Source organism: Alexandromys fortis, unplaced genomic scaffold (genome assembly GCF_014885135.2).
Source record: "Alexandromys fortis isolate MF-2015 unplaced genomic scaffold, M_Fortis_MF-2015_v1.1 scaffold_304, whole genome shotgun sequence".
Lineage (NCBI taxonomy): Eukaryota > Metazoa > Chordata > Mammalia > Rodentia > Cricetidae > Alexandromys > Alexandromys fortis.
In genome coordinates this window covers 149041-162002 of record NW_026068173.1, presented here as the reverse complement: position 1 = coordinate 162002, position 12962 = coordinate 149041, and the positions used below count along the sequence as shown (strand labels likewise).

Genomic DNA, 12962 nt, shown 5'->3' with positions numbered 1-12962 from the left:
TCACCAGCCCATTCCTGTTGTTGTCTGTTCATTTTTCAAGAGAGATCTCATTCAGCAGGCAATCCCAGGTATGGATATGGCCCAGGTACCAGGGTCATTTGTAGAATGCCATGTCTGTGGTTGTAGAACCCCTTTGGAAGAGATGCAAAATTTTAATTCTTAAAAAAGAAACTCCAAAAAAAAAAAAAAGAAAGAAAAAGAAACTTAAATCACAAGTTAAACACCTGTCTCCAATATAGGTTGATAATCTTTAAAGTTCCATGAGTAAACTAGCTTTATTTTTAAATTGCTCTTCTCAGGGCCCAGCACAGTAGAAAGGGCCTTTTCTATAGCGATTTCTATAGCGAATTGATCAGTGTACCAACTGATATATTGGGAAATCACTACAGTGTACCACCTGATACACTGGGAAATCGCTAAGAACAGCAGCAGCAATGACATCTTGCTCTGCTGGCCCACGCTGTAGACCAACTAAAGAACAGTGTAGAAGGTACCAGAAGCATGGAGCCCAGACTAGGAACCGTGGAGGTGGGGTCCACCATTGCACACATCTGTGCTTTTCATCAAGAAGCAAACACCATTTTGAGACATCCCCAGCCACATGGCGCTGCCAGCAAGTCTGTTTGCTTCAGTGGTCACATGATGCGGTCTTTGGGGGCTTTTCTCCTTTGAATTTTTTCAAGGCACAGCAGAAGTGGTACGGCATTAAAAGTCTTATTTTTACTCCCTGAAATGTTTGTTCTAAAGAATAAAGTGGGTCTTTAATTAAAGGATCATAACTAAGAGTGACCCAGGCCTTGAACTTAAGTGGCTATATGGGACCAGCTTTAGAAAACCATGCAAGTCCTCTGGGCTTCTGGAAGCAACCCAGATCCCAGCCCCAGATGCAGCGCAGCTGACTTCTCTAAGTAAGCCCTCCTCTGACCTACACAGCTCTCAGCTCTGCCGGCTCAGCACCCCTCCCCCGCTGCTGGGGCGATTCTGGCTAGAGCGGCTGCCATGGTGATGGCATCCTGTAGGTCACACAGGCACAAGACTGGGACTCTAGAAATAGCCACCCTGCCCTTTTAACCACTTGTTGAGGAGAACGTCCCCAGGATGACTCAGGATAAGCCAGGCAGGATGACCCCTTTCCCGCCTTCAAACAACCAGTTTGATCTGCTTGATGGCATGCCACCCGTAATTTAAGCCTCATCAATCTCTCCCAAAGTATGGTGAGGCTTGGGTCATTTTTGAATAAAGGACTCTTTCTAAATGACTTCCCATTGCGGCTATGGTCCTGCTGCCTCTCCCCGGTGTTCCTTTTGGTCACCGTGGATTCATGTTCAGAGAGGTCCTGGTCATGGAGACAGTGCAGCCAGGACAGTGGAACTCCTGCAGGCCTGGGGACATCAGGCTGCAGCCTCTATTGCTCTTACTGTGGGACACGGAGATGATTTTCTCATCTCTGAGCTTCAGTCCTTCACTGGCTGAACGAAGAGATAACATACCCACGCCCTTCACAATTGCCACGAGAAAGCATGAAGAAAGGCACTGGTCCACAATTCTTGTTCAAGAACTGTATCCGTTTTTAGACATTTCATAGTGTGTGTGTGTGTGTGTGTGTGTGTGTGTGTGTGTTATTTACTTCCCCTTAATGTAGCTCAGAGACAGTCCTTCCGAGTCCTTGCCTATCATGCAAGGCCCAGGTTTAATTCCTACCAGTGGAGTTTGATGGTAAATGCCTTTAATTCCAGCAGGAAGACCGGGAGTTAAAGTCCAGGTTAGGTTATACAGCAAGTTTCAAGCCAGCCTAGGTTATAAAAAAAAAAAAGTGTGGGGGTATCTCAGAAAAAAAAGAAGTCTACCACCAGAGCTGACGATCTTGGGTCCATCTCTAGGACCCACATGGTAGAAGAGGAGAGCTAACGCCCAAACATTGTCCTCTGACCTCCATTCATAAGCCATGGAACATGCATGTCTCCTCACAGTCTCTCTAAATAGATAAGTAAACAAATACATGTAAATTTTTTAAAAATTAAACTTTTTAGCAAAACCAAAATCTAAAACATTTAAATCCCAGACAGGCTAATCCCAGCAAATGCCTTTTGAAATGAGGTCACCTTCATGTGTATGCTGTGCTTAGAGCCAACAGTTAAAACTGCAGAAGTGGGGTGGAAGTTGAGGGGCTTGGGAATAGAACTCAGGGGATAACGTGCTTGTCATGCATGGCACCCCACCTGTAATTCCAGCACTCCGGAGGGGGAGACAGGGTCCACTGAGCAAGCTGGCTAACTAGCTAGCCTGGTCTCTGAGCTCTAGCGTCAATGAGAGACCCTGTCTTAACATAGAGGGCAATGGAGAAGGACAGCAGTGCCACCCTCTGGCCTCCATGTGTATGTGCACACCTGTGCACTCACACAGACGTGAACATGCACACCGTACATGACAAAAGAAGAAAAGGTTGAGAGGATAGAGAACAACAAAGAAGATGCTTGATCCCAATGATCAGAACTCCGAGGACAGCTGCTTTCCTTTATGGGGTCCCTTCCTTCATTTTTAAACCCACAATACTAGGGAAACAGACAAATCAGGGTCGCCCACCTCTCTCACCTGTTTCTAGTAGTCAACACATTCATGAGTTGACAACACATGACAGGAGTGGTCCCTGTTCACCCATCCATCACACAGGACACAGACATGGCTCACTCTGCATCTGCGTTTAAGATAGGGCCAGGTTTGGGGAATGCACCTGATCCTCCAGTCTCAGGCAGAAGAGTTTGAGGGAGCCAGGCAATCACAAGGACAGAGAGGTTTTCTCCAACCTCACACTGTACAGCCTACAGAGCAAGGATCTGGGGGTCCTAGATACCATCCCCAAGCCTTTGCAAACCGAGGCTGATTCAATGTCTGTGGACATTGCTGGAAGCAGGTTAGGAATGGGGCTGTACCTACCCCCATGGGAGGCTACAGCATGGCAGCCACACGCAGGAGGAGGAGGATGGGAAACACAGGGAGTCAGGTGTCCCGCTTATACAATATGGATGGGGTAATGGAATACTGCTCTTACCCCCCACGGATCCTACTCCCAGTCTTTCCTGCCTCGGGGGACCTCAGGCTGGACTGCGGGGACATCACTAAAGGGCTGTAGGGACCCCTGCCTCCTTCCCTCAGCCCCACTGACTGCAAGGCCCTTTGCCTCGGCACCTGGCCATACCACACCAGAGGAAGAGGTAGGAACTATGGGGTCTGCATGAGTTCTAGGGGCTAAGGGGTAATGATCGGCAGTAGGAAGCCATGGGGAGAGGGACATCCAGGATAAGAGAAAGGCCCTTTTCACTGGGAACTGTGACTCTCTTAGCACAGAGAACAGAAGAAGACAAAGCGGGTTCTGTGTACCAAAGCCACCTGAGACCTGAAGAGCTGGCTTCCAGGGCTCCTACCTTATCTTCAGCCTCAGTCTGTCCCTCTGAGCTACCCAGACCTATGTATCTGTTCTGATGCTGTCTCTGGGCATCTGGCCTCTTTTCCGGTTAGCTCTTGTTGGGGTGCATGGTCAGGAAGGCCACTTAGGAGCCTTGCAGATCCCAGAGCTCTGAGAAGAGTGGGCTGAGGTCCAGCTGGGAAACTCAAGACCCAACCAAACTCCAGGCCACTTCCCTAGTCAGCTGGGATTCCCACCTGCTCCGGAAGGGGTCAGGGAGGAAGTGTCCTATGTCCTGCAGGGCTCATGGCCCCTAATTTGGAAGGTACCTTGGGAAAAGTCACTTAGACCCGGGGTCTCTTTCTTCTTTATCTCTGAGTTCCCCCGGGGACTGCTTCTTGTGTGTTTATGTTTTTCCTGCATGTATCTATCTCCCACCACCTCATTCTCGGGGTCCCCCTTTTACAGAGCGGGAAGGAGTGTGTTCTCCGCCATGAAACTTGGCAAGACTCGGTCCCACAAAGAGGAGCCCCAAAAGCAAGGTAGGCAACACGGTCCTGCTCACTGCTCCATCAGCCACTTTGAACTGTAACCATCATTTAAACCCGCCTTAGATTGGTCTCAAAGGGCTCTCCTTCCCCGACTTCCCATTGGCCACTCCCACTTGGGCAGGGCTTGGACTCCCATTGGTTGGTCTGGGGAAAGGAATCACAAGCCCTTGAGCCTCTGCCAGGTGGGTGGGCTCCTCTCTACAATGAGTGACTTCACAGGAGCCCAGAGACTTTTTTATTTAGAAGAGAGAGTAGCAAGGAAGCATTTTGGGGGTGCACCTGGCTGATGCCAGCAGGCTCATCCCTAGAGAGAGGCCACTGGGCCTGCAGAGCTGGGGTGACCTTTGGTGCTTGGTCCCTCCTAAGAAAGGAGACTGGAAGGGGTATCTGACGGGCGTTTAAGAGGAGGCAAGGACAGGTGGAAGATAAGGGGGTATGTGGGGCAGAGAGGGGAGCTATGTGTAGCCAGCATCAGGGCTTTCTTATGTGGTCCATTGGCCCTAGACCTCTACTTTGACTGCAGTCTTCATAGAGGGTACAGCTTCCTGCCGAAACCCAAACCTACCATGCCTAGATGGCTTTTCCAAATGGTTACTTCCTCCGCTGGAGTCATACACAGGAGTACGCGCCCGAGCCCTCGCCTCCCTGTTAACACTAGCCATTGTCACAAGATGGATGTAGTACGCTCAGGGTATTTCCTACTTTCTTCCACAAAGGATATTCAGAGCTTTAGAAGATAGACTTGGATAAAAGAATTACATTCAGATAAGATTACAACAGAAAGGAAGACTAGACGTAATGACGATTAAAACATTTTAAGAACATGACCGTGGACATCTAATTCCAAGACTCAGGAGGCAAAGGCAGCTGGGTCTCTGTGAGTTTGAAGCTAACCTGATCGACACAGAGGTCCAAGCCAGCCTGGGCTACATAGTGAGACTGTCATAAATCAACCAACCAATCAATCAATCAACAATAAGAGGACAAGAGATATATGGGTGCATTCTAAGTAAGTGTCATCAAATAAAGATAAAATTTGACTCTCCTTCCTAAGAGACCATCCCTAGCCCTGCCGCCTGCCTCCACCCACCTACCCTTTACTTCTTCCCCAGATGAGCCAGCAGTGCTGGAGATGGAGGACCTGGACCACCTGGCCATTCGGCTGGGGGATGGGCTGGATCCTGACTCAGTGTCTCTGGCCTCGGTCACCGCTCTCACCAGCAACGTCTCCAACAAGCGGTAAGTGGACCAGAGGCCTGTAATCCACCTGCCATAGCCCTGCCAGGCAGGACCAACTTGCCAGGCTTGAAATTTGAGGGCAGAGAAATCAGGGCCCGTGAACTGCTTCTCCCAAGCCTTGCCCTTTCTTACTATCCTAGGATGGCCTTATCACTTGTCTCCCTGCAGAGGCAGAGAGAGCCCTTGAGCCATTGTGGGGAGGGGAGGGGCACAGAGTGCTGACCAATCCACACATGACTCTGTTCACCCAGTGGCCATCTGTGGCTTCTGCTTCTGCTTAGTCTTCTCTGTCTGGTGGTGCCACCAAGGACATCCACCCCCACCCCCAATTCTGTTGGCAGAATTGAGTATTTGAAGACCACGATTTTGTCCCTCTGGCCTTTCCATCCCTCACACAGACCCTGACAGTACATTCTCCTCCTCAGGTCTAAACCAGACATTAAGATGGAGCCAAGTGCTGGGAGGCCCATGGATTACCAGGTAGGTGGGCACCCAGATATCTGGGTCTTACAGATTCTGCTGGAGTGGGGTGTCCTGCTAGGTGAACATGGTAGACTCAGGTAAGAACCAGGAGGTCACAGAGGGCCACAGGTTGAATCACAGAGTCAGATTCTGTCTGGCTTTTCTAGAAGTATCAAGGCAGGTGCAAACCCAAGGAAGAGTTTGAGATTTTGGCACCACTTAGAGCTCCTTGATGATTCTGTGTCCTTTGTTGAAAGTTCTAAGGAAAAGAAGGGGGGTCTGAGGGGAGACACACACGCATGCACACACACACACACTCACACACACACTCAGATTGTTCAGGGCTGTTCAGGGTTGAAGAAGGGTGGGTGTATTTTTAGGTTGTTCCAGTTTGTTTTAATGCTGCACGTAACATCAACCCTGTTATCTCCAGACAGTAAACAGGAGTGATCTTTCCCCTCCTTTGTGTCTCTATAATTTCTCAGATTAGTTGTTATTTGTTCCTAAAACTAAATTTAGGTCTGACCAGGACGGTTGTGTGTGTAGCCACAACACAGGCAGAAAAGGAGCTGAGCATCAGTGGGGGAGGGGGGCATCTGCCGACACAGGCCTCAGTGGCCTCCACTTCGCAGGCCCAGATCCCCAGCCTTAGCTTTCTCCCAGCCTGAGATACAGAGCTGCATAGAATGGCTCACAACAGACAGGCATACAAGCCAGAAACACCTAGCCGTTATGGGAAGAAAGGCGAGGGAAAGCGTCTCTGAAGACAGGCCCAGGGACCTGCCATGACTCCAGACTCTTCCCTGAGAATTAATAGGACTTAGTTATAGGTCAGAAACCGGTGTGAGTTGAGCTTTATCTCCAATGCCCGTTTCCCAAGCCCCGTGCACACCACTCTTATGCATGGACAATCCCACTCCACCTCTCTCGGGTGAGGATAGAAAGGGCTGCATGGCACCGGCTGTTTTCTGTATGCCTGGTCCTGCTACCCAAGGATTTGCCTTGACTCCCTTAATGCTTGCTTTGGTTTACTTCCATCCCCATTTTCCCTGGTGTTTAAAAAATAGCCCCAAGTGGTGTCACATGGTGCCACCCTGAAATTTCTGACAACCTCAAGCCCTGAGAGTCCCTTGGAGGTTTGGGAGTGTTGCCCCTGACCTATCAAAACCCAAACACAATGTCTTGAGGCATTAAGGGATTTCTCTGGGAGACAGACACGTGGAGAGTTGCTTCTGTGTGCTGAGATCAGGGAAATCCCAGAGCCCCCCATGCAGATACCATACCACCGGCCTGCTGTGCAAAAGCACATGAAATGGTTGTTCGTATAATTTATTTTTAAAGGCTTATTATAAGCCAGGCACTGTGCTAGGAGATGAATATGTGATGATGTCATCCTAACAACCATCTGAATGTAACTGTTACTGCATTTTTACAGTAAGAACGGAAACCAAGTAAGTTACGAGGGAAGCTTGGGTAAATCAAGGCTGTAGCCAGGGTTCAGAATCACAGCAGCCAAAGCCCCTTGTTCTCTGTAGCTGAGGCTTCTGGAGTGTTCCCTTCCGGTGTCTCTGAGCTCAAAACTTCCTCCCAAACTGCTTCCTGCCAGCCAGACACTTTTCCCTCCCGAGTCTTCTAAACCTTCTGACTTGAACCGGTTGCCCCATTTCACCTGGCAGGACTATGTCACCTGCTGACAGATCCACTCACAGATCACCTGCATGTATTTCTCCACTGTGCAAGAGGGAGTGACCAGGACTCAAGCACAAAACCTTTTTACTTCCGATAAACACCATGTGCAAACCAAATAAAACCAACAGCGACTTCTCTCCCCTCTGGGGAACTTAGCTGTAATTAATCAGAAAGGTCTCGAAGAGCGTATGGCACTGGAGAGAGGCAGAACTCAGGTCCAGGTGGAATCCTGACAGTCGGAACCGTTGGGAAGGTCAAGGAGGCTTGTGGGAAGACTCGGGTGCGCTGTATACAGGTGGAACATTCAAATTCTTTGCTAGTTAGTAGTGTCTGAAAAGGGACAGACCACTGTCACCTCCCAGGGAATGTGCACTTTGCAGAGTGGGCAGCTGTCCTTATAGCATAGATGTTCATGAGCCTAGAGTCTGTCCCCTGGTCTCTTTCCTGACACTGAAAGAGTCACCTTTAACATGTCGCCTACAAACAGCTCTCCAGCTTCTAGCATGGTTCCATATCCCGGGCCAGACCTCAGCCCCAGCCTCTGCTGTACTCAACACACTTCCTTGTTCTTCATATTCCCCCTTCTCACAGTCCAGCCTCCTCCAGCCTCCCTGTCACCACCGGAGTGATCTGCCTGCCTGGTCATGTCATACCTGGTAACAAAGGGACATGAAGAGTGCTGGGTGTGGGTGGGTATCCGTCACCTCCTCCCTCTAGCTTCCCCTGCCATCTTGACGCATGCATGAACAGAAGTCCCCAAAGCAGGTCGCAAGGTCTTGGGGTCCTGCAGGACATCTGAGTAGACGTTTTTTACCCAGCTTTGTTCCTTGTGGTCACTTGGAGAGGACTCTTGGGAATTCTAACCCTTACCTCAACAGGGGATGGTGGAAGAGCCAAAGGGGCTAGCTGGTCCTGCTGTCCCGCTGGCGGTTCCCTTTGCACTCTCTGGTTTTTCCTTCTGCAAAGGCTGTGTGTGAAGTAGCAGTTTCTTTACTGTCCTGCAATCTTTTCTCCACATTGGCATTATGGTTTTGGTTTTTTCAACATTCTGATTACTGGGTAGCCCATCCCCTCCTGACAAATATAGACAATGACCACAATGTTACCTTTAATTGCAAGGGTTACACACACACACACACACACACACACACACACACACCTGAAGCAGGGATTGTGGGGACTATGGGAGTGGGCTTTCCTTCTGTCCCAGTACCAAGGTCCCCACCTCTATCTCACACTCTCAGGCTTCCCCTGGGACCATCCTCATCCAGAACCAGAAATATCTCTTCCCCCATCTCTTCATTCCGTTCAACCATTTGCTCTCCTCCCCACTTTATCCCCCCCCCCCCCCATGTTGACTGTCAGCTTCTGACCCTGGTCACTCACTGTCACTAGCTGTGCTCACTGCAGAATATGGAGAGATGAATACCGAAGCAGGGGAAGGGACCAAATAGAGGAGGGGACAAAAGACGGAATGCACACATAAAAACCAGCCACCCTCTTGACATGGGGCAGTTGATCTCAGCTGGTACATCTGGCCAAAACCATACTTGTCTGTTCCCAGTCCTAAGTTACAGAAAACCTTGGGGTGGGGTATTGGTTGCTGATGAACAGAATTTCAAGACCTTTTTATAAGAAGGTTTCTGGAAGTTAAAACTCTGTGCACTACTGTGCAAAGAATATTCCAGAAGGACTCCTGGTGTTGCTTCACAGTCAACTTCTTGGAGCTAAGTTAATTAGCCTTGTTTCCTTTTTGGTTCCCTGAAGAAATAGTGACTATTGCGACTCTTTCAAGCGTGGATTCTAAGCATTCAAACCTCAGCCCCTCTGGCCTCTCGAGCCCCAGAATAGAAGCGGCTGCTCACACAGTTCAAGTGTTCTTTCAGCGCACAGTTTCTGTTTTTCTGAGCTCTTGGCAGTGGTCTTATTAGTCTTAGGGCTTCTATTTCCCTAGCATCGCTTCTGATGTGTGGATTTTTCTTGGTCTTCGAGCTATTTATAAGACCTCAAAGAACACAGTGGGATGGTAATTTTAGTAAGGATTCTTTTTATCTAAAAACGGAAAATAATTCTCCTGAGTAAAATCATATTTAGAAGTTGCATCAAAAGCATAGCAACCAAAGTGCCAGAGACCCAGATGAGCGGCACAAACAGCTGCCCTTACAGTCAATGCTGACAGCAGACAGGAGGCTTTGAGATGAACCGCCAGTTCAAGCCTCCTGTGGAGCAATCCGTGCCCACTTGAGAGATGGCCGATACCAGAGGTACCTTCTCTTTGAGAAGCCGCTCCTGCCACTGGCTCTCACCTCATGCCTGTTCGGGACTGTGATGGTTTGGGGTGTGCATCATCTCATTTAACCCTCGCTAGCTAGGGGCTCCGCTTGGAGCTGGGAATACTCAGTTCAGTGAGCCCACGGGGTCCTCTGCATCCGTTCCTGGCCATGTGTCAGGTTGAGGCTCAGTGCCAAGACCAGCAGCCCCAAATCGGTACCTGTTTCTGTTTTGCCATGGCAACCTTAATGGGGACTGACCCTGCCAGATCCAAGGCATGAGCTAATGGCTTGAAATGAAGACTCGGGCTGTTGCATCAAACATCACACTCCTTCCTCCTCTCTTCCCTCCTTCCCTGCTCCCTTCTCCTTCCCTTTCCCTTCCCCTTACCTCTCTCTCTCTCTCTCTCTCTCTCTCTCTCTCTCTCTCTCTCTCTCTCTCTCTGTATGTGTGTTTCATTTTTCAATTTTATATATGTATATATAAAACATCTTTATATATGTATATATAAAACATCTTTTCACATATATATCTTTATATGCATTCTTTAACTATGCATGTCTTTATATGTATATGCATATAAAGATATGTATCTCTTATGTATATTCTAAGCTAAAATATGTGTGTACTAGTTTAAAGTCTATAAGCCAGGACTCCTTTCTAGTGAGATCCCTGAGGAGTGGGAGTTTATCCCAGCCTCACCTGGAGCCTGTTCCTGGCCCTAGAAGTGTCCCCTAAATATTTATAGACGGAATAGACAGCTGAAACAGGGTTTCCCAGGACAGAAGATCCCAGGTAGCTAGAGGCCATGGCAGGCTCAGTACAATACATACAAAATACTCTACACAAGCCCGAAAGTGAGGCTCTAGCCACTCAAGGAAATTCAACAAAGGGAGAGGGGACTATGCCATTGGAAAGGGCCCAGCTTTCAGAAAGCCCCAGGGTATGTCAGAGGTCTGCAGCATGAACAAGAATCCCTGGACAGGACCCAAAGCAAGTTTAGGGATACTTGAGCAGATTGGCTAAGCAAGCTTGGTGGCCCTCCCCCAGCAGAGCCAGGGCGCCCCTAGCTCTAGAACTTGGAACCCAGGAATCAACTAGAACTTTTAGGGGGTACAACTTTTTAACACTGTGACACAATGTTGTCAACTCCTAAGTTTATAAAGAAACAATCAGGTTACAAAAGCGTTTATAATGTTTTCATAGACGTTTACCATCTGCATTATACCTCATTCAGGGCAGTCCACGGCTGCCTGTGGTGGGCTGGGCATGCCTGGCTGGCTATAGGAAAACTGATGTGGGGCCAGGCTGTGGTGGTGCACACCTTTAATCCCAGCACTCGGGAGGCAGAGGCAGATGAATCCCTGTGAGATCGAGGCCAGCCTGGTCTATAAGAGCTAGTTCCAGGACAGCTAGGACTGATACACAGGGAAACCTTGTCGAAAGAAAGAAAGAAAGAAAGAAAGAAAGAAAGAAAGAAAGAAAGAAAGAAAGGAAGGAAGGAAGGAAGGAAGGAAGGAAGGAAGGAAGGAAGGAAGGAAGGAAGGAGAGATTGGGCGATTCTGTAACACTGACCAAGAGGCCACCAGCCCCAACACCTCTCTCAGCGCAGACATCCCAGGATCACCCAGCAGATGAGGGGCCATAGTCAACACAGAGCCTGGGATCTGACTCCAGGCTGAACTGGCTCCTGAAATCCCTAGTCCTGTCGCCTGATCCTGCGTAAGATCAGACTCTAAGGTGTCTACGGTGCTTCATGCAGCCCCCTCTCCTTCCCACAGGTCAGCATCACAGTGATCGAGGCTCGGCAACTTGTAGGCTTGAACATGGACCCCGTGGTGTGTGTGGAGGTGGGCGATGATAAGAAATACACGTCTATGAAGGAGTCCACAAACTGCCCCTACTACAATGAGGTCAGTGTCCCCTGTGTCACGGGAGCACAGAGCCACCAGCCCCAAGGTCTTGGCCGACCCTCTCACAACCCAGCACACAGGCATACAGTGCTATACCCTCTGTACCCAGTGTGGATGGACCCTGTCTGGTGCTGTTGTGACTACAAACCAACCATGCCTGCCTGAGGGTAGGGCAGCTCACGCCAGCCTAGCCCAGGTGCCACTAATGCCATGAATAAGTCCTTCCAGGTACCTTGTCTCTCCTACATACATGGTTACATCAATACCCCTCATACATGGACACTGTTGCCCACGGCACGGGCAGGAGCACTGAGACCCTGGACCTTGCTGGTCAGGTCGGGGTATCTGTTCTTTCCACTACGCTGCCTTCTTGGCACCTGTGTTCCTAAGAGGCCACCCTCTGGAACACAACCTCCACTTCAGCTGTGAGAAAGAAAATGACAGCTGTCCCCTCCACTTGAGACCACACGGAGGGTGATGCCCCTGAGAGGCTTACCAGTTCCATTTCCCCATCTTACAGAGGAACTGAGGCCTGAGATCAGGAAGAGCCTTCCCACTGCCCCCATGGAGCTGTGGATGGGATAAGGCCCACACTGACTGGTGGACTCCAGATGGGACCCCATCATGATTAGATTTGGAGGAGGTGGCCAGGCCTCCCCCTGATGCCTGAGCACACTGCAAGTATCTAGAAGCCTGGGTGTCCCAAACTCTGTCCTAGAGGGAACACTTGGTCTGTCTATCCCCGTGACTTCAGTTAGCAAGGGGAGCTGGGCTAGCTCAAATGAGGGTGTCCTCAGGCAGCCGTGGGGCCTCCAGTTGTACAGTGCGGAACCCAGGAACACTTCAGCATTTCAACTCAAGCTTGACTAAACTCATGTGTTACCAAGGGTTACAGTATTCCAAGCTGGTGTCCCATATCCGCCCCCCCCCAGGGCAGGACATCACTGCTCAAGGGCCCTCCAGTCCTGGGTGGAATCGGGACATCCAAGCTGGACAGGAGACATTCCTGACTGGAAAACCTCCGCTCTAGATAAAGGTCCATTTTTCTGTGACGACTGTGGAGAGGAGCCCCGGTGACTCTCTGGGGTTATTTGATAGTGGTGAAGCCAGGTTTGGCTGACTTGAAGGTTCACCTTGCATCAGGCCCATGTACCTCAAGTTTCCATTGACTTGCTTACTCCCTCCAAAGTAGCTGCCTGGCTCTATGGGCCCCTAGCAGACTCGTATTGTCTCTGCAAGGATCCAGCCCCAATGGCCTTGCCATAGAGCAGCCCACCCTCCTCCCTGTGAGCACCAATGTTCCTCTGTTGGTTCACCAAGGTTCACAGTTGTTCCTGTGCTTGGTCCTTCATGGTTTTGTCCCCTGGCGGATGAGGGGCTGCAGGTCTTCAGGTCTCCCTCATCGCTCTCCCAGCTCAGAACTTGCAGGGACAT

General features: G+C 49.8%; 1 protein-coding gene across 5 annotated transcripts in view; it reads left to right on the top strand.

Annotated features, from left to right (window-relative positions):
• Positions 1-12962, top strand: part of Otof (otoferlin) — a 91970-nt gene that overhangs the window by 51349 nt on the left and 27659 nt on the right. For all 5 annotated transcript variants that reach the window (XM_050128492.1, XM_050128489.1, XM_050128490.1 and 2 more), the window contains 4 exons: positions 3872-3945; positions 5067-5193; positions 5619-5673; positions 11397-11528. In XM_050128492.1, coding sequence (XP_049984449.1) covers positions 3872-3945; positions 5067-5193; positions 5619-5673; positions 11397-11528 — 388 coding nt within the window. The remainder of the gene's footprint in view (positions 1-3871; positions 3946-5066; positions 5194-5618; positions 5674-11396; positions 11529-12962) is intronic.